General features: G+C 44.7%; 2 protein-coding genes across 2 annotated transcripts in view; one reads left to right on the top strand and one right to left on the bottom strand.

Annotated features, from left to right (window-relative positions):
* rps21 (ribosomal protein S21) overlaps window positions 1-22,500 on the top strand; it is a gene marked incomplete at its 3' end in the record, with an annotated part of 454,986 nt that overhangs the window by 176,820 nt on the left and 255,666 nt on the right. The window lies entirely within an intron of this gene.
* The window catches only part of oprl1 (opiate receptor-like 1), a gene marked incomplete at both ends in the record, with an annotated part of 32,710 nt that continues 23,567 nt past the window's right edge, over window positions 13,358-22,500 (bottom strand). The window contains one exon of the mRNA XM_084445945.1: window positions 13,358-13,884. Coding sequence (XP_084302071.1) covers window positions 13,358-13,884 — 527 coding nt within the window. The remainder of the gene's footprint in view (window positions 13,885-22,500) is intronic.

The raw sequence follows: 22,500 nt of genomic DNA, 5'->3' as shown, positions 1-22,500 counted from the left end.
GTGGTGCGGGTGAAGGTGCGGTTTCGGACAAGCTCCATGATCATGCTGACCATGTGTCTGTCCGGCAGCAGGCGGAGCAGCTTGCAGGTGAGGCCGCGGTGCCATACGGTGTCGTAGGCAGCCGTCAAGTCTATAACGGCTCCGGCCTTCTTTTAAGCCAAGAAGCTGTCCTCGATGTCTTGAGTCATCAGAGGGACTTGATCTATGGTCCATCTCCCGCGTCGGAACTCGGCCTGCTCCTGTGGGAGCAGCGGGTCGATGATGGGTTCGACGCGGGAATAGATGAGACGCTCGAGGATCTTGAAGGGGATACATATCAGAGAGATGGGACGGTAACTCTTGGGGTCCCCTTCAGGCTTGTTCGGCTTAGGGATCGTGACAACTAGGGCTCTTCTCCAGATTGTGGGGATCTTGAGTTGGCAGCAGGAAGAGAGGAACGCTCTTAACCAGGACTTCAAGGCAGGCGCCGCATGGAGTATAAGCTCCTGCAAATAGAATCAGGCCCCGGAGCTTTCCCTGGCTTTACATGCTGGAGGACAGCAGCAAACTCCTCCAATGTGAATTCGCCGGAGATGTTACCGCCGCAAGGAGTTGTGGCCTTCCAGATGTCAGACATTTCTTTTGTCAGCTCAGTGTACAGGTCATTCCAAAACATTATTTACTTACTATAGCAATTTGAGAATTTCCCTGGACAATGTCAACTATCACTATGTTTTGATGATGCACAGTAGACCTACTATATAACACCAACAATAGTGTTCATACATTGCTTTTCTTCATTCAAAGTCCTTGTCTACAGTAGGACCAGCATCACTCAGGATGTGCTCTGAGGCCCCTAGTTGGGCCCCGTGAGTAGTGAAGTTAAATACTAAGGTACACAACCATCAGTCTTTGTCGCTGCTCCACACGTCTTCAAAGGCAGAGTTGGACCTGCCACCACCTTCCTAGCATACAAAAACACACTTCAATATTCAATTTTATCTCAACTCATACTACACTCAAACATCCATATCCCCACTAAACAAGCTAAAAGATACATGTTTTTGCACCACTAGGTTGATACTAGGCAATTCAGAACTGTGTGGGTGTGTGTGTGTGTGTGCCATGCTGTTTAGAGTCGGGACTGTAAATTCAAGACAGCATAACAAAGTAATGTTATGGTGGAGTGATGGAGAGACTGGTAGAGTGATGGAGAGACTAGTGGAGTGATGGAGAGACTGAGAAGTGATAGAGAGGCTGGTGAAGAGATGGAGAGACTGGTGGAGTGATGACAAGGCTGGGGGCAAACAGTAAGGGTAGGTTTGAATGTGCTAAGATATACAGAGATCAGTGTCGCAACTCTCTCTCTAAATGACGCTGTTCAGAGAGATTTATTTAGGGGGCGTTGATATGGCAGATTCCTTTAGGGGCGTGGTTATCCCGAGTGACTCATGAATTTGGGGCATGGTTATAAATTGGGGATTTTCTAAACCGGGTGAAAACAGGAAGAGAAACTGGTCATTGCTATTTCTCTTAAACCTTAGAGAGGACTTTAATCATGTTTCTTCAATGCCATCTAGTGAAAATAGCATATAAAAACCCAGAAAAAGGGAAAACCACGATATTACTCCTTTAAAGCAATTGTTTTGACCAGATGGTTAACTAGGGGCATTTTGAAATGCAAACAGGTCATGCACAAGCATTGGGCTTGAGAATAATTTGTACTGTATTTATCAAAAATGATCTACCACCGTGCATGCATATGGCGTTCATATGATCATAGAATCACACTTTTTCTATGCGTGCGGACGTTTGTCAGTAATATTTTAGAATAGAATCTACTCAACATTGATCAATGAGGCCTCAGGCTTTTTAAAGTAGCTCAGTCTTACCGTAGCCTACACCAGACCTGGGCTTCTGAGAGTGTGAGGAAGGGGGTGTGAGGAAGGGGGTGTGAGGAAGGGGTGTGAGGAAGGGGTTAATGCAACCGTTGCAGACGTCCATGACGTCAACGATGCTCCACGAACACTCTCAGCCATGGATAAATAAAATACACACATCAGAACTCTTAACCTCCTCCTTGAGGACGGTGTGAGGAGAAAAAGAGAGGGCCATGAAAAGGTTGTATTACTTGTCATACATGGAGGCAGCAGGGAGGAGGGTAGCATATATTTTATAGGAAGTGTTTACAAAATATGAATGTTGATGAGAGAGGATAAGAACGAAGAGTGCAGGGTGCCTACAGGTGCTGGAAATCCTTGAAAATGCTTGAATTTCAATGTGCTGTTTTCTAGGTTTGAAAAGTGCTTGAATTATTTCTAAAGTACTGGAAACTCCTTGAAACTGTAATAACTAGACTACTTTCATAAATAACACAATTTGTGTTTTACAAATAAAATATCAGAGACCTTTTTTCTCCTAATGTCTTTCACACATAATGAAGGCGAGTCATCTCGATCATCGTACGTGATGTGGCTTGGCTGGACTTGTGATCCGTAGTGTTTTTTTTTATGTGGCGTCTGATGACGGCGGGTTGGACAGACAGACAAGGCCTACAACCTGCCGGGAGGTTGCTGTTTTAATGACAGCTGGCTTGATGAAGACAAATAGAAGCTGTCTTAGTCACTGTGGTAGTGTTAGTGTTTTGAAATACATGGAAAGGAATGGATGACTGGGCTATGCTAGGCTAGGCTATGCATCACTGCATAACGTCCCACTTGGCGAATTCACAGGCTAATGATGGTCGATTTTCGGGAGGGAGTTGATACATTAGTACTAGTATTGTGTGTCAATTATGGCATGTTAATTTATGGAATATGCAACTGCACAATACACATTTTTAGTCAAGTCTTTATTGAAATTGAAGGTTTGTCTGTTGGTTGTTTGAAGTGATTGCTTTATCTAGTCTTTTGTTTATAGCACATTAACATCCGATTTAATGTGATGAAGTGTGAAGTGTGTGACGAAGTGTAATTATCATTTTGAGTAAATATTTAATTTACCACAGCTGCGTTTGGTGCTGGAAAAAACAGAAACTGCATCTGGAAAAAGCTTGAAAGGTGCTTGAATTTCACTTTGGAAAAGGTGTAAGAACCCTGAGAGAGGTAAGAGTAACAGTGCAACACTGCAATACGCTCGCTCTAGCCCTCTGCTGTTTAGAGACAGAGAGAGAGAGAGAGACACAGAGAGATAGAGAGAGAGAGAGAGATAGAGACACAGAGAGAGAGAGAGACACAGAGAGAGAGAGAGACACAGAGAGATAGAGAGAGAGAGAGAGATAGAGACACACAGAGAGAGAGAGAGAGAGATAGAGACACAGAGAGAGAGAGAGAGAGAGAGAGAGAGACACAGAGAGAGAGAGAGAGAGAGAGAGAGAGATGAATTGAAAGAGAGCAGCAGAGTGGAGCCAAAGCCAAGATATCCCTCTCTTTCCTTGTTCTCACTCTATACCCACACCTCTATACACATGTATATATGTGTGTGTGTGTGTGTGTGTGTTTTTGTGTGTGTGTGTGTGTGTGTGTGTATATATCTATATATCTATATATATATATATACACTGTATACTGTATGCATATGTATATATATAGTGTATACATACTGCATATGTATACATAACTGTAGTTCTACATGTTCCGTGTATATATCCCCCCTCCCTGTCCTCCATCTGTGGAGACCCTGAGATAAGATCAGAGTCTGGTCCGCCAGCGGGGAAGCCGACTCCCCGCCTCCCTGGACGACCGTGCCAGTGCAGGATGACGTCTAGCGTGTGCCAAGGTGACCGAAGGACAGCTTCTGCCACTGTGGGGTCCTGCTGCTGTAGAACTAGTCAGGGGGAGTTGTGGGGCGGGATTGGGGATGTTGTAGCCTACAAGCTGCAATGTTATTACTGGTGTTGATCCTCATAAATACTCGTGCCTTGGGGTACGTGGTATCGTCATGTTAGGATGGTCTCACGTTGCTTCCCACGCGCCGGTGTTTACGGTGTGTTTCTTCAAGGTACTCCTGGGTATTACAGCAGAGAGCATAATAGCCTTCGGACTCGCTCTTCTGTAAGTGGCTCTGTAAGTAGATCTTGTTTACAGACAGGCAGTGAGGGGGGACAGGTGAAGGCAGGAGAGAGAGGGAGAGGGAGATCACAAGAGGAGGGAATGTTTTTCTATTCGAGCGTGTTGGAGTGCGTTCACATCGGCCTTGTTTAGTTTACCTGCCTGTCATAATGCTTGCGTTTTACTACTACTGTTCTGTGTTGCGCCTGATGTGTGATGTATGGAACCTGCCTGTCTGTGTTGTGCTTGATATGTGTGCTGCAAGTAGTGCATGGTTTTATGTTTGGATGTCTGCTGTTGCCTTTCTATTCTGTGTCTGTACTGTTGTGGTTGTGTGTTGTGTGTCTGTACTGTTGCCTTTCTATGCTGTCTGTCTGTACTGTTGTGGTTGTGTGCTGTGTGTCTGTGCTGTTGTGGTTGTGTGCTGTGTGTCTGTGCTGTTGTGGTTGTGTGCTGTGTGTCTGTGCTGTTGTGGTTGTGTGCTGTGTGTCTGTGCTGTTGTGGTTGTGTGCTGTGTGTCTGTGCTGTTGTGGTTGTGTGCTGTGTGTCTGTGCTGTTGTGGTTGTGTGCTGTGTGGTTGTGGCCGTTGTCCTTTAACTTGATTTTTTAATTCCCAGCCCCCTTTCCCCCCTCCCTCAAGAAGCTTGTGCTTTTTGCCAGGCCATCACTGTAAATAAGAATTTGTTCTTAATGATTATAAAGATTAAATAAATAAAATAAAAATAACATTTGGTTAAACCTTACCAGAGTTTGCTTTCCCTTGGTGCGTTTTGTTTGGGCAGGTGTGAATGCAGCCATCACACTCGGGTGAGCACCAGAACGACCGTACCAAGACCTCCCCGAAGAGGTGGTCTCGGTCTGGTCCCAACTGCCTTAGTCAAAGTTGTAAATGACCTCAGAATTAATGCTGACTCCAAAGAGCTCTCTATTCTCATCCTCCTGGACCAACTCTATATTTCTGTCACACCCAGTAACTACAGCTTGGTTGACTGCCTTGTCAAGTGTATTATGGATATAAATGTATGGATGTCACATAATTTCCTCCAACTAAACCAGGACAAAACAGAAGTACTGATCATTGGAGAAAAAGCTGAAAGCGAAACTATCTATACATTTAAAAACTCTGGAAATTGACACCAAATGCCAGGCTAAAAACCTAGGTGTCATACTTGACTATTACAAAGACATCTTTTTACCACCTAAGGAACATTGCCATGGTGCAACCCTTTCTCTCTCAGGCTGACACCGAAAGACTAATGCATGCTTTCATCACAAGCAGGCTGGACTACTGCAATGCTCTACTATCAGGCCTACCAAAGAAAGCAATCTCTAAGCTACAAATGATACAGAATGCTGCAGCATGAGTCCTCACTAAGACTAGACGAAGGGCACACATCACACCAGCCTTAAAATCACTACACTGGTTACCTGTCAACTCTAGAATAGACTTTAAAATACTATTACTAGTCTATAAATCTCTCCACAGTCACGCACCAGAATACATTTCAGACATGCTTATTAGGTACATGCCCAACAGACCACTCAGATCCTCAGGTACTGACCTTTTAACAGTTCCAAAAGCCAGGACCAAGACACACGGAGAGGCATCTTTTAGTTTCTATGCCCCCAACCTCTGGAACACCCTGCCGGAGTGCCTAAGAAGGGCCGAAACAACGGAGGTCTTCAAGCGAGATCTCAAGACGTACCTTTTCAAACTAGCCTACAATCACAAGCCAGGACCTTGAGACACAGAAAGGCAGCCTCAAACCTACCTGTGAATCCTCTGTATACATTGGTGTATTTCCTGCTATGCACTGTATGTATATCAAGTAGTGTACAGAAGCTGGTTACCCTGAAACTGGCTTGTTCTGTTCTGACATCTGTGTTGCTTCAATGGCTCAGTGTGCTACTAACCGTTCTGCCTCCCCTAGTGCCTCTCTCTCTCCCTCCTACCTTCTAACCAGGTCCAGTGGATGCCCCACTGTCGCCCGCAGACCACCCTGAGTTCGATTGATACCCCTGTGTCAGCTGTGGATGTTGTAGTATTTAGTTAACACACACACACGTACACACAGACACACATCAGTCCACATCAGGTTTATGCCGGGCTCAGACTACAGGATCTTTGGGCCGATTTATCCCCGATTTACCCCTCCCGACAATTGGAGGAGAAATCTGGTCTGGAACGTTGGTCGGGGCCCAGATGATCTTGTAATGTGAGGGGTTTACAGATCCAATCTTAAACCTCCCGATCGGCTCGCAGACCCATCGGGGCGGCCCCGATAATATCAAACATATTGATATTTAAGATTATTACGTCCCGACTTTACGAGTGAGACGGCGAGACCAGTGGTTCGTTGCTCCCTCGGGCACGATAAGATCCTGTAGTGTGTGATGAGACATTATATTCAAATCTTGCTGTGTGTGCTTGTTTGAGATGCGCAAGAAGAATATCTGTTAAGATTCTCCTTATGTGCGTGATGTAACCCGATTTCGAAATTGGTTAGGATTTTAAATATCCTGTAGTGTGAGCCCGGCATTATGCCTGGACCTGATGCTCTTAGCCTTTCTTGCTCTGAAAATGTAATTTAATGTAATTTATTGCTCTATAAATGTTCTTAGCCGTTAGACAAATATATTCCAGGAGCTTGCTCCAGGTTGCCTGTTTTAATATCAGTGTTGCTTTTATGGCTCTGTGTGCTACTAACCCTGTTCTGCCTCCCCTCTAGTGCCTTTCTCTCTCCCTCCTATCTTCTAACCAGGTCCAGTGGATGCACCACTGTCACCAGCAGACCTCCCTGAGTCTGATAGATACCCCTGTGTCTGCTGTGGATGTCGTAGCATTTAGTTAACACACACACACGTACACACAGACATACACCAGCCCACTTCCGGCTTTAGGTCTGGGCCATGGCAAACACACACCAGTATTTGCCATGTCTCTCCTATGATGTTTTTTAGCCTCTCTTACTCTGAAAATGTAATTTAATGTAATGTATTGCTTTATAAATGTTCTTAGCCGGTAGACAAACATACTCCAGGAGCTTGCTCGATCGCCTTGTTGAGAGGGGTCAGGGAAGAGTTTTTACAGCTCACTTATCTGGCCCCCGGGTGATACTGTTTTTTTGCTTCCCTCTGGAATATGTAGGGGTGGGTTGTATGCCCACCTCCCTTGTTCTCTGTAAAGTGCATTGTGTTGCCTCTGGGTATATTGATTGATTGATTGATTGATTGATTGATTGATTGATTGATTGATTGATTGATTGATTGATTGATTGATTGAAGTGAACTCTGGGACGGTCCTTATGTAGTGAGAACATGAACCGACCTCGATTTGACCAAACTCGAGAAAGAAAATACACATTGTTGGATTATACCAGCTCCCGTAGCTAGCTGCCTAGTGCATTGTGGGGCGAACACTTCCGCAAAGATGAACCGTGGACAGACCTGGAGTGCAGAGGACCAATAGCAGTTTGGGCGCTCCCGCCTCCGACACATCTGACCAATAAGTGAAATGAGCATCCATTTTGGTTCGCTTCACCAACTCATCAATTGGTCCGGACAAGAACCCAAGAATAGGTGTGAAAGCGACCGAACCAGCTCAAAAATTAAATAATGTGTACATTTTCGAATCTGGTCCGAACCAAATTAGTGAAGTAGAACGGACTTACAGGTGAGAAAACGCCCCCTGGACATCTACTGTTCTATGTCAACGTCATGTGTCCTGTGTGCCTGTGTGGACTTGTTGTGGTGTGTTGTGGACACCTAGAGACAGACGGGCTGAAGACATGCAGGGGCATGTTTAGCAGCCAGGGAGTGTGACAGCATCGTCCTCTGCCGTTGCCCACTCTGTCCCTGAAATGCATTAGGCTGTAATACGCCATCTCTGACTCACCTTTCTCACTTGTATTTTATGCTTTCTCTTCACGCAAGCAATCATTTCAGTCTCGCCGCATGTCCATTTACAGCGTGCCGTGACCCGTTGGGACGCTCTGTTCCCTGACCGACTCCTCCCAGTGGGAGGGGCAAGGCGCGGGATGGGACATGGCGTCCTGTGGCGCATTCCTGGCTGTGTGTCCGTGTGTGTGTCTCCTGAACTCCTGTCTCGTCTCTTCTGCTCTCCCCCTGGTCTTCTTCCCGCCAGACAGGCTGTCAGACTGGTGAATCACTCACCCACCCGAGTGGGCGAACCGGCAAAGTCCCTACAGATGGAAATGGCGGCTGAACTTTCTGTTTGTCACCCCCGACGATTTGTAAAACGACCTTGCTGCGCCCACAGCCGTCATTACCAGCCTGTGAGGAGAGCGAAATCACTCTTCGGTCTACTTTACTGACCTCAACCACAGTAACGCACACTGCCGGCCTGGTTCTGAGAGGCTCAATCCCAGCAAAGTGGCCCCGAGTAAAAAGCGGCTCTGTGGGAGGAAAGAGCAGCTCTTTTCTGGAGTGCCAGGAGTGAATTTTGAACAAAATGAAAGTACATGTGAAGGAGTTAGTGTGTGTTTGCGTGTGTGAGAGAGAGAGAGAGAGAGAGAGAGAGAGAGAGAGAAAGAAGCTGAATCCCAAATCGCGCATAGGCGAAAGTGCAGAGCACTCACGGCCTTGTGGCCTTACATGTGTGTTCCCGCCAAGTCCACAAGGGTTCAGGGTCGTCCCAAAACGGAATTGCTAGGTCCACAAGTGCGCCACTGCCGCCATTTTGCGCACTTTAACCCACAGTCCACTGCGTCTCATGTGACACAGTGCTTGAGTGCATCCGAGTCATGATCCGAGTGCATCACACATAAATGAAGCCATTTGCCGATAACACAACATTTATCTTTAAATCCACATGCTGCAAACATATCCCACCCAACATCAATTTTAAATTATTATTAAATTAAAACAGACGTCAATTTGCAGAACCGAGTGGAGCTGAGGAGCGTGCCAGAGCAGCGTCTGCGTGGAGGGACGCGGCAGCCAATGAAAACGAAGTGGGAGGGGCATTGAGCTAAACTGGCTTGGGAATCGTTGGCACGCCGCTGGAAGTGCTGTCCCATTTAATTCACGGCCCTGCACCCTCTGGCCCTTCCAGCTGACGTCCATGAAGTGCTCAGGCCTCAGGCCGCAAGTGTGCGGGGCCGCAAGGGTGGTTTGCGCACTCAGATTAGGATTCAGTGAGAGAGAGATTGATTGCTATGACAGTCAAAATCGAGCTCAGGTGCATCTTGTTTCCACTGATCATCCTTGAGATGTTTCTACAACTTGATTGAAGTGCACCTGTGGTAAATTCAATTGATTGGACATGATTTGGAAAGGCACGCACCTGTCTATATAAGGTCCCACAGTTGACAGTGCATGTCTGGGCACAAACAAAGCCATGAAGTCAAAGGAATAGGCTCTTTGCACAAGCGCCACTACTTCCTCAAATTCTACAGACATCCTTATTTCCTGTCCTATACCATTGGATGGAAGTGATTAATCAGGTGTGCGGCACACCTGATCACACCTGATTAATCACTTCCATCCAATGGTATAGGACAGGAAATAAATATGCCTGTAGAATTTCAAGTAGTGGAGTGGAAGTAGTGGAGCTTGTGCAAAGAGCCTATTGTCTGTAGACCTCTGAAGCAGGACTGTATCAAGGCACAGATCTGGGGAAGGGTTCAAAGAAAGTTCTGCAGCATTGAAGGTCCCAATGAGCAGAGTCTCCATTGGTCTCCATCATCCGTGAATGGAAGAAGTTTGGAACCACCAGGAATTATTTATTTATTTAAAATTATCTCCAATAACTGATGCCAATGGCACCAGCTAGACTTCCTGGGGTCCACCATACTTCACATCAGACATTCATCATATTTTAAATATCACAAATCTTTTCAGTATCACATCACATTTTCAATATCACATCCTTTACATCATTCATTTGTTATATTCTCAATATCATTATTTTCAATCACATCCATCATATTCTGTACCCTATACAGCACATTTGCAACATCACATTCTCAAAAATGGTTTTACCTTAATTTGCATTTGCAATCATTCCTTCAACAGAAAGAGGGACAAGTTTTTTTGTTTTTTTTCAACCTTGACATTTTTTAAATGTATTTCCTTTCCTCCCATGACACTTCAGGGGCTCCGTAGTATTGTGTGAAGATTGATGAATGAAATCCATTTTTAAATTAGGCTGTATCAAAATGTGGAAAAAGTGATGGGCAAGCCCACTGGATTACCAGCGGCTTGGTAACAGCTGTTAGTTGGATGAGCCCTGTTGCTGCTCTGCTACTTCAGGAGTCACATGCTTAAGATGGTTGACAGAACTGACTAACTGAACTGATCCCTCGTTGAAAATATATTTCTCTGTTGAACATCTGCTAGTGCAAATCTAATCTAAAAGCACCATATTTGCTAAAATTAGACGGCTAATGTGTTGAGTTTCCCTCAGAGGGAGAAAGGGGAGGGAGGGAGAGATAGAGAGAGAGAGAGAGAGAGAGAGGGGGGAGTGGGGCACCTATGGATTCTATATGAAACATTGCCATGGCAACTGAAAAACTGCATAATATATCAAATATTGATGTTAAAGATTCAACAGATGACGAGGCATCATATCGCTCGGGCCTACGGAAGCTCTCTGCCCTTCTCTTTGCTATTTTCTCCTCTGTCTTCTCCTCCTCCTCCTCCTTCTTTCCTCTTGGCTTCCCATTAGTTCTCCATTTTGTTCCTCTCCTCTCTTCATCCCTTTTTCTTATGTGCTGGGCCTTATTATGCGGCAGCAATGTCGGGTTGAATAGCCTCTTTATCCCTCGCTCCGAGAGTAGGGTTTGCTGTGATGATGTCTAGTGCTTCACACAAAGACACAAGGTAGCTAGATGAAATTCAGTTGCAATCAAACTGATAGTCATCACACACCGAATGAATGTGCGGTTGGTGATACCAAGATAAAAGCTGAACATAATTAAGGTTGAATTTCAGATGCTTTATGTCCCACAGGTACTATCAGAAGACGTGCCTTCGTGAATCCCATCTCTATTCAGCTACAGTAGTCTGTATATAATGTAAAAAAATAAACCTTATATTTTAACCATTTTTATTGTTAGACAAAATGCTAACATTTTGACCATGTCAGCCTTTCAGCTTTCTGATGACAAAAGAATCACAGCAGACCCAGACAAGTGTCCTTTACTGCACTTTATTCATATGCTGAGAGAAAAATATACCATTTAAAATTCAAGCTACAGCAAATGTTCCTAGCATAAACAGCACACTAGCATTATACTAATAGAAGTACGCAGATACTGGTGAGGAAATGCAAGCAAGGAAACACCATGAGCCTTTATTAAGCATGGATGCAGCAGAAACACTGCTTTGCACTACTTCTTCTTATTATTATTATTATTTTTATTTAGAAAATAATGAAATTTTTGCTAGATTTGGCTTTTCGATTAGGTTTTCTATAGACATTCAACTGGTCTGTTCATGTAAACTAATAAAAAGGTTCTCCCTGTGTCATACCACATACACAAAGAGAACAATACAGGGAGATTACACCAACAAGATTACCAAAGAGAAAGACAAGTCGGGTGACTTGGACGACTGTCACGATAAATACACATTTACATAACTTTATAATATATAATAATATACTAATATGTATGTGTGTGTATGTGTGTGTATATATATATATATATATATATAAATGAATAAATATTTATATATAGCAATTATATACAGACTACCATCACAAAGACACATTTTCTTTTGCTGCAATAATAATGCTGCAATAATATTTTCTCTTTTTAAGTCATCATACTTTAAGACTGTGCGACAAAAACACACTGTAATACAAAATACAGCATATTTGCTTCTTTTTACAGGACCATAAGCAAGAAATATATATATATATATATATATATATATATTTAACAGAGGGTGAGCGAGACAGAGAACATTAGCGGTGAGTTCATCCAAAGCAAGTCTTTGAGATGCTCTTAGTCCATTCCTGCACAACACTTTAGCGGGTTTGTACAAAAATAAGGGGTATAAAACTAACAGTAAACACACCAATGAGGACTAGAACACATACTCCAGCTGGGCAGCTTCAATAACAGACTTTACTTGGTATTTAAGGCAATGGAATTTAGTAATTTAATTTGTTCCTCTCAGCAACAAATGAAAACAGAAAACTTAACAAAAACACATGACTGGAATACCATTTCCCACAGCCACGAAACAGACAGTACATCTGCATCTATACAAATAAAAACATGTAAAAAAAAAAAAAAATACAATTAAATAAATAAAACATGATATAACATCTACCAACACTGGGCTCAGTCTTAACTTAAGATCCTTAAGTACAGTCTGAATCTAAGACCATTTAAAAAATCTAAAATCAGGATTTGTCCCTGAAATACTAAAGCAGTATTTCACTCAAAAATAATTGTTTCAGATCTGTCCTTATTAGACCACAATCGCAAAGAAAGGCATCTGATTTTTTGAAAAACATTTTTGGAGTGAAATACCCCTTTATCCATAATACAGACAAGTACAGACATGGATCATGTCGATACAGTTATAAGACACTGTGAAGAGAGCCCCGTTGTCCCTAGTAGGTCAGTCAGCACAAACCACCCTGACCTTGTCCCCTAGTGCCAATGGTGAGGGCCCAGCGTTGCCCCCATTCTTTACACCATGGTGGGGTTCAGGGCCCTGGTCCTGGCCCCCAAACTAGCCAAGGCCATGGAGGTAATTACTAGTGCCCCTGCCCTTGAACCCCACCCATTCGTGGCAGTCTTTCCCCTTACATCTGCCCCTCCTCACCCGTTTCTGCCCCATGACAGTCCTTATTCTGCCCCTGGCTTCAATGCCCAGCAGATATTATTTATGGCCAGGGTAGTTCCGTTGCCCCAGTTCCAGAACCTAACCACCAACTGGTAACCCTTCTCGGAGTGGGTAATGTCCAAGCCCCTGTGCCCCGGATTGCCCCAGGAAGCTTCCCAGCTCCAAGCCCAATTGTCTGCCCCAGTTCAAGTGCCAGTCCCTGCCTCAGCCCTGCTTCCCTAGCTTGAGCTCCTCTATGCTAGAGATATATCCCCAGCCCCTTCCCCACCCCCCTGCCCCAGTGCCAGCTCCTGCCCAAGACCCTGCCCCAGTGCTAGCCCCTGCCCCAGTCCCTGGCCCAGCTCCTGCCCAAGCCCCTGCCCCAGCCCCAGTCCATGCCCCTGCCCCAGACGGTAGGGGCGCGCCTGCTGCTAGAGGGTTGTGATCTGAGTCAGCTCTGTGCTGGAGCTGCCTGTCCCCCGGTTGGGCTGGGGTTCACGTCCCACCAGGGGCAGCTCCACGCCTAGTCATGCCGGGTTGGTGGTCCCGTCTCCCATTTTGCAGTTGTAAGCCACCACGTCGCGCGCGATGCTCCTCATCCTCCCCGACTGCTGGCCGTCCATATGGAACGGAGACGGGTGGCAGAACTCCCGGAAGCATCTCTTGAAGTTCTCGTCCAGGAAGGCGTAGAGCACCGGGTTCAGGCTGCTGTTGACGTAACCCAGCGCGATGCAGAAGTGCATGAGGGCCACGGTGAGTAGGCTGCCCAGGTTGAAGCCCAGGGACTGGGCCAGGGCCATGATCTGGACCGGGGTCCAGCACACCACGAAGGCCGCCACCACCACCAGGACCATGCGCGTGATGCGCCGCAGGTTGCGGTCCTTCTCCTTGGAGCCCGAGAGGATGCGGACGCTACGCAGACGCTTGACCATCAGGCTGTAGCACACGCTGATGATGGCCACAGGGATGAGGAAGGAGAAGAGGAAGACGCAGGTGCCAAAGATCGGGTCCCAGTAGGTATGTGGATCCGGGAGGACCACCATACACTCCACAGCTGGGCAGGGATGGGGCGGAGGGGGTAGATTATGGGAAGGGGATAGAAGGGGATAGAGAGAATATAAAAGGGGTAGGAGTAAAGGAGAGGGAATGAGGGAGGAGAGGGGGATTAGAGAAAATTATTAAATCCTATTCAGCTTCATGTATGACTGATTCATTCTCTCTCTCTCTCTCTCTCTCTCTCTCTTCATATCTGTGAGAAACCGGTAATGGAAATAAATTTGATCTAGCTATCAAAAGTAAAAAGGATTTGCCAAGGTTCGCTCAAAAAGGTTCAGCCTGATTTATTAAGAAAACATACGATTGCAAAAGGACTTCAGGATAAAACACAGAGTGGTTCACCCAGCAGAAGTGAAACAGAAAGGTGTTGTGCGGTCTTATGTTCAAGCAATACACGGATTCTAGACATCTGATTGGCTAACCCATCTTTACACGTCATAATAAATGGCGGACATCATCAACAATGGTCAAAAGTTCAGACATGTGATATTAGAAAGTGCGGTAAATCTTGAATAGGTTTCTTGTAGGGACAATAGAACAATGTGAGGTCACACTAGGCCAGACAGAAAGTATGGGGTGTGTCGACCTCCTGGAGATGTCATCCTGTTATAAATGGTATGAAATGGGCTATACAAATAAAGCTTTGATTGATTGATTGTTATACAACGGTTAGTTCTGGTTCTTGATTCTGATTGGCTGGAAGCCGTGTTAAAATACTTTTTAACACACACCTGGGACCGCATATCATTCCATTTTCAGTATGAAAGCGCTCCGCTTCGCGTCGTGCCTAACAACGCCCCCTAGCTGTTATAAAATCACTATAACACACGGCCTCTCGTGGTTTATTGCTTAAATAAATGAGGTTAGCACAGCTAGGGGTTTTGCATGTGAAAGGTTGAGGGAGGTAGAGAGAAACTGTAAAACAAAGGACGAGGCTGAAGATAAGAATTTCTATGACAAACCCGATAGGCCACCTCTGTTAGGCCTAACATAATGATATTCAACTTTCAAATTCAAAACAATAAAATGAATGAACATGAGAAAAACATCATTCAGTCTTCCATTGAGCTCAATGAGCTGTCAATGCACTTTTTATTCTGTCTTTTTCTCCAAGGCAATCTCTCTGTTTAATTTCCACTAGACGTTTTTGACAAGCTGCCTCTACGGTGCAAGGCCCCGACAGCTCCACAGCTTTCTCTCTCTCTCTCTCGCTCTCTCTCTCTCTTTCAAACACAGACACACACACACACACTATCTTTTCTTGAGACTTGTACTGTTACAGGACTGTTGGTCTCTCCAACCCAAAAAGATTGCGACTATCCCCTGGTGATAAGGTAGAAATGCAAATGCTAAAAAAACGTCATGCTCTTGCATGGAAAAACAAATTGTAAAGTGAAAGTGAAACTTTAAGAGTTCTGTCTGGGGGTCTCACTTGTGAATGAGTCGACTGATGTGGGTCACCTGCCCCAAAGGCACACACATTATATATGCCCACCCATCCGCCCCAACCTTCCCGTTTCTCAGCTCGTAATATAGCACCGTGTCCCACGTGGGAACACCAATCGTTATCCATCAAACACATGTGCACAGGCCACAAAAATCGCCATACATGTGTTTCTTTGGACTCCTGTGCTTGGTGAGCAGCAGGAGAAGACATATTTGATCCCGTCTTTCCGGTGGGAGGCGGAAGATTCAGTCTGGTGACTAGGTCTGCCATTACCAGGTATAAATGATAATAAGTTAACTAAAGCTTCATCCTTCACTGACTTTTCTTCTCAGCAATAAGCGGCAATAAGCGTTTCAATCTCTCTCTCTCTTTATCGGTCATCCTCTCCCTCCATCCCCATCACATTCTATCCCTCTCCATCTCCTTTTTCTTTCACTTCTTTCATTTCACCATAGCAGAAATCTCTTTGGGCGGAACAATAGAGGCCTATATATCTGGCCAGTAGCTGTCATTTAAGCAGGTTTTATTAGAAGCAGTCTCTCTATCCCTCCTCTCTCTATCTGTGTTTGTTTACAGCCTCAATACCCACCTTTCGTCCCTGTGTACCCGCCAACTCGTCGGTGTGCTGGAGAAATCACTCTGTCTGGTTAACTATGGAACATTAAGGCCCTGGTCACACTGCAGGGCTTTTTTTTTTAATCATCTCAACCTTTTTGCAATGAAAAGCAATGGGGAGCGGCCACAAGGGGAAAAAGTAGCTGAGCACTGTTGTGATGAGCACTGGTGTGTGTGTCTTTCCGTTTAAGGAAAAAAAAAAGAAAAAAAAAAGATTGGAGTCGGGATCAAGGGGAAGATGAACAGAACAAAGTACAAAGAGATCCTTGATGAAAACCTGCTCTAGAACACTCAGCACCTCAGACTGGGCTGAGGGTTTACCTTCCAACAGGACAACAACCCTAAGCACACAGTCAAGACAACAAAGGAGTGGCTTTGGGACAAGTCTGTGAATGTCCTTGAGTGGCCCAGCCAGAGCCCAGAATTGAACCTGATTGAACATCTCTGGAAAGACCTGAAAATAACTGTGCATCGATGCTCCCCATCTAACCTGACAGAGCTTGAGAGGATCTGCAGAGAAGAATGGGAGAAATACCCCAAACACAGGTGTGCCAAGCTTGTAGTATCATACATAAGAAGACTTGAGGCTGTAATAACTGCTAAAGGTGCCTCAACAAAGTACTGAATATATGGTTAACAGCAATTATATTCACAATATACCACAGGTAAAGCCTCCATATGAATTATTACTGCACCACTGTAGCTTCCAATCCAAGTGTAGCTAATGATAGGGCTGCATTTATATACTGTACACTGGCCCTTCTGGTGCCTAGAAACCTCCCATCACACCGTGGGTGTTATTGCTGTTATGGGTGTTGCTAATGTAATACTGTAGGTTCTTGTGGTTTTTGTACCAGTACACAGCTAATCAGTGATGAGGTAACACAGTGTGCTGCTCCGGCTCCTGCTGGCGTTGGTGTTTAGTCTCCAGCCAAGATGTGTGGTAGTCACAGATGTTTTGACGCGCCATGCTCCGCTCCTCGCTGGGCTGTGGCTCTGGGTTTAGACTATCTGACTGGGAATGTCAAACTCAAAGGTGTTTAGGACACTCATAGTCTGGGGGGACTGGGAAGGAGTTGCATTCAAGAGGCTGATATTGCACTATACTGTCACACCTGTCTTCTCTCAGCTCTCTCCCTCTCTCTCTCCCTTTTTCTCTCTCTCTCTCTATTTCAGTGTCTCAGGCGATCTATAAGCTTCTTTTGAGATATTGGTTTGCTGTGTATAGTGATTGAATATAACAATGATTTCATGTTCATGTATGGCTGGGTTTATGCAACTGTCAATGCCGAAGAGAAATCCCCATCTTTCAATGGGCAATATTATCTTCTAGTAAATTCTACTTTACTACTACGTTTTGTTTGTCATGCAGCACAACAGGCTAGACATTATTAGAGCCTGCATGCTGCTCCTCTCCTCACTTCCTCTTCTCTCCTCTAGATGTTTACTGCAGGTGAATCATTAGGAACATGGGTGCATTTGTCACAATCATCAGCTTTTTACAGTTTATTTGCTTACAGACTACAATTCAAAATAACAGTGAAAATGGACACTCTTGGAGCAAAACCTCAGCCCAGATCTGCACAACTATAAGCACATGCTCAGCCTCACGCTCTTTGCAAAACACTACACAGTGTTTGCAAGTGGCTGTTGAGGCAATCCCACATGAATTAATCGTCATAGAGTATATAGTCTGGGTTTAACCTTACAAAAGCAAGAAGAGGGAGAAACATCAGCAGTGTTTGTGTTTAGTCAGTACTGTATATTTGTGCACTGTACTCTAACAATATATCTGAAGAAATCAAACACATTAGAAATTGTTTTATGAATTATTGTACTGTTCTGAGGCGTTTCATTTTGGGACCTTCCGATTCCCAGATGGCTACTCTACCTCCTGAGCTATTGTCACCCCTACAAAGACATGGTATGGACGCAAACTAGCACACATGAATGTCTTCATTTTTATCATACAAGGAGATGTGTGTGTTATAAGGGTAAAAATTAGTTCTGGACAATGGACCGTGTGTAATGTTTAATGTTGAAGATGTCACAATGAGGAGACAAAGGGTTGGGGTTGTTTGGAATGTCTTCGGACAGGTAGCCTAAGTGGCCTGGTAATCTGGGAATCTTTGGGGTTGGGACTACAAAGAATGTGGAATGTGTTCAGAAAGGTAGCCCAGGTGGTCTGGTAATCTGATAATCTTTGCAATCAGGGTGAGATGAAAAGGGCAGGCTCCAGCAGTCTATGTCCTGAGGAACGTTAGGACACACACCTGAAAGTCCAGATTTGTGGGCAGGAAAGGGGGAGTTGCACTCTTCTGCTTTAAATTGTGGAATGCAGGGCGGTCTCTTAACTAACCAGCCTTGCTGCAGGTTGCTTGACAAGAAGCCACACTCGAGTGTTTGTAACTATCCTTGGATAAATAAATTATTGTAACTGTGTGAACTGTTTTGCTTCTTAACCCATACTGAACAAGAAATTCTATGAAAAATTGGTGTCAGAAGTGGGATTCCTTCCAGCAGGAGGTGGCGGGGACAACTGACTTTGTTGGACTGATCACCCTAATTGCTAAAAACAAGTAATCTTCAAACCTTGCCAACACAAATTGGCCGAAGAGACAGGGAATCGGCTGTCAAGTGCCCTCCTCCTCTGGGACAGAATTCAAAAACAACTAAAAAGAATTATCGGGGCAAGAACCAGTTCAACAATCACATACATTTCAATAGTTCTGGGTGAATGGTGCATGGGTTGAAGTTGGGAAAAAAAGGTATTAGCCTGATTGAACCCTTGAGGAACTCAGTTCTCTGTGTATGTGGTATTGAAGGAGACTGGGGGATGGACCTCTGGTAACATACAGGACCAGAGCGATAATAGGAACTTAGTTCTCTGTGTATGTGGTATTAAAGGAGACTTAAGGCAAGGTACTATGTGGTGTTGAAGGAGAGTGAGGGATATAGGACCAAAGCCATAATAGACAAGGTGTCAAGGAGAGGAGAACTCCGTTTTATATCTCCTCATGCATACTGTATGAGGTATTGAAGAAAACTGAGGAATTAAGGACCTTTGGTAAATACGGGACCAAAGTGAACAAGAAAAGGGTTTTATCAGGTTAAATAAAATAAAATAAAAAAGAGGTTGCAATATGGGTCAAAAACTAACAGTAAGGGAGAAGGAGAAATTCAATAGTTCTAATAATACATTTGAGGAAGCATTACGGGGATAAAGTAATAAAGGAGCACAAATTATGGGAACGTTATGGTTTTCCCCTGGAGGAAACTGTGTGAGGTTATTGTCTGAGTTTGAGGATAGAATGTCTAAAAGGATGGGAAAAGTAGAGGATAAGATAGATTGGGGGCAGCCATTTCACAGCAGAGGCATGCCGCCAAATCAGTAAGTATTTAGGTATCAACATGGCTACACATTGTTCCTGACACTCACAGTCGGGGGGGGTTTAGAGAGAGAGAATGCAACACTGAAAAACAAATTAGCAAAAATTTCAGCAGAGATGGGGCTTCCATGGACAAAAGCTCTATCTCTTGCTCTCAAATGAGAATGAGAGAGCTGAAAACTGAGCCCCTTCGGGGTACTGATGGGAAGACGCAGGGATGGGTCCACCCCAGGCACCATTGCCAGACTCGATCTACTGTGATGATGCTATGCTATGCTATTGTCGCAATATGTCCTCTGCTTTATCTCAAATAAGACGACAGGTGAAAGAGGCGCTGCCAAAGGAAGCCACGGGTCCACTGCATGATATCCAGCCAGGAGACTGGGTACTGATCAAGGACTTCCGCCGAGCCAAGTGGAACTCGGAGAGGTGGAGGGGGCTCTACCAGGTGCTGCTGACCCCCTTCATGGCTGTGAAGGTAGCGGAGAGAGTTACCTGAGTGCACGCGTCTCACTGCAAGAAGCACAAGGGACCGATAGAGGGGAGAGAAGCAGACGAGCAGGGTGAACCTACTTGAGGGAAGAAAGGAGCAAACGAGTGAGCCTACCTGTGAGAAGAAAGAAGCAGATGAACGCAGTGAACCGATCTGTGAAGAGCTCGAGAAACACTCTTTCAAACAGGCCCAGCTGAAGCAGAGAGTCAGAGACGTAGCACACGATTGGCTGAGAAGAAGAAGAAGCCAGAACAGGACCAAGACGAGAAGTAGAGGTGGCGGGGTGAACCTACCTGCAGAAGATGGAACAACCAGGACCATGGCATTCCTTCAGGCTACCAGGCCTGTGTGGATTGAGTGGGACAATATGTGCTTTACTATGTATAGGTTTGATTATTGTGCTTTCTATAATTTATATCATACCAGATCAGGTGAGAGGTGACACTATAGTGGCAACACTCAACGTTGCTGTAAAACCGTTCGTATCCTTCGGCTCCACTATAAGCAGGGTTAAAACCTGAATTGAGAATTGAATTGAAATTGAGAACCTGGTATATCAGACTATGCTGGTGTCAGCCTGGAAAGTGAGAGAGGACCCATGTTATGTTTATTGTCTAATACCTGCTACTGTAAAAGGAAGTGTGGGGGCAGTGGGGGCAGTGATTGCCTTACACCGTGTCCTAACTGCTTGCGACGCGAGCAACAGAATGCGACATCGCATGCTTGCTGTCATAACTGAAACCGTTAAATGTCCTGTTCTGTTACGTAATTTGTCTATATTCCCAACTGAAGACAGTTAAAGAACGAACGCCTGTCAGCGCGACACTTTTTGGGGTTTTCACACTGTGGAAAACCAAAACTGAAAACATCAAGCAATACACATTCCTGGGACTCGACATCAGTTCTAAAGGTAATTTTAACCAGGCTTTGAATGAACTAAAAGATAAAGCAGGAAGGCATGCAATAAAAAAAAAATAACACTCTCAAAATGGCTCAACATTTTCAAGGTTGAAGAGTGGCAACTTTGCCTCTGGCAAAGCAAGATTTTTCCAATTGAAACCCGTTCTGAAAGAGTTCAGCACAAGCATTATGCGATTACATAGAAAACACCAAACAATGAACACAGGGGAGAATTTGGCACTGAGGGAAACACTGACTAAACTATGTAGAGACTTAGTGGGCACAGCAATAGAGACAGACTCTCACAGGAAGACCAGGGCCCTGTACTACGAAACAGGATTACAGGGTTAATGCAATAACGTCACTTTTCATCGTGCTATATCGCCATGGTAACTTATGCTGCCGAGCTAACCTGCTCCGGGGCAGGTTAAGTTCCAGATTATGGATCAACCCTGATAAGACAGGGTGCGCCCACTCTGCTCAGGGAATTTGACAGGGGGAAAGACAGACAGAGAGTGAGGGAGAGAGAGAGAGAGAGAGAGAGAGAGAGAGAGAGAGAGAGAGAGAGGAAAGAGAGAGAGGATAAAGGGAGACGAGGGGAGAAATAACCAATTCTAAATACGACTCTTCTAACTACTTGTTGGGATGTGAATGGATTGGACTGGTGATAACGATTCGGCGATCAATTCCTGCAGGTCATTTGGCCGTCGCCTCTCTTAGAAATGGAGAAGAAGCTGTTCTGGAATCCTTGAGCAGCTGTGATCAGTCCTGTGGTTGTATGTGGGAGAGATGGTCTGATCTACATCTTATCAAGTATGAACAGAATCATGCCAGCATAAACACATTTCTGTAATCCTGCTTCTAGTCTGTTCTACTGCAAAGGCCTAGAGGTAACAACTGTGTGTTCACCGTGAGAGAGAGTGAGAGAGGAGGGGGGGGGGAAACACAGTTCTTTGGTCATAGTGATGGTTATGAGAGCTGTGTGCCTCTTTAAGAGCTATTAATGAATAATAGATGTGTTATAAATCTGAACATGGCACTGTGCTTGCTCTGAGGCTTTTCTTCAGGTGAGGCTTGGCTACACTTGGCAACCTCTGGACTGAATTTCTGGGGGCAATGATTGTGTCCGAATGTCCATACAGCATGTACTAAGTACTACGTACCTACTAAGTATGTAGCACATAGTATACAGTACACCAGATGTAGTACACACAACATTGTCCAAACTACATCTGGTGTACTATATAGTACGTACTACAAACTCCGGTAATTACCCCCCAAATCGAGAGGGTACACTGTATGTCACGTGTAGTTTCTGGTCAATAATTTATCAACAAAAATGGTGGATGTTGAGGCGACAGTAATTCGGCAACCTAGCTTAAACATCCTGAGGACATTATAGCTAAATCTGTTTGGGGGGAAAAAAAATATTTTTAAGCAGATGTTCGTTATGAACTCGCTATCAGCACTTTTATGTTTATATGTGTGGTAATTATGCAGTTTCAGTAATTTATGATCAAGCTAGCTAATTAGCATTAGCTCAAGTTCACACAGTTGCTAGTTTATGGTGAGAGATGGAATCCCAGCCCGGCTGATAAACCCTCTGTTGCGGGGTGGGAAGGGTGCATCAGTCGGCTGGGATCCTGCCTCTCATAGCTAACCAGGTCAGTACCAGCCTACGTTATGTATGAACCCAATCCGACAGCTAATTCCCCCAAAAAATAATCCTTCAACTACACAAGCTTCTCACCACCCCCGATAAAATTAATA

The sequence above is a fragment of the Borostomias antarcticus genome, assembly GCF_949987555.1.
Source record: "Borostomias antarcticus genome assembly, chromosome: 11".
NCBI classification, from domain to species: domain Eukaryota; kingdom Metazoa; phylum Chordata; class Actinopteri; order Stomiiformes; family Stomiidae; genus Borostomias; species Borostomias antarcticus.
Note: the sequence above shows the minus strand (reverse complement) of the source record. Positions and strands in the feature narration are given on the sequence as shown.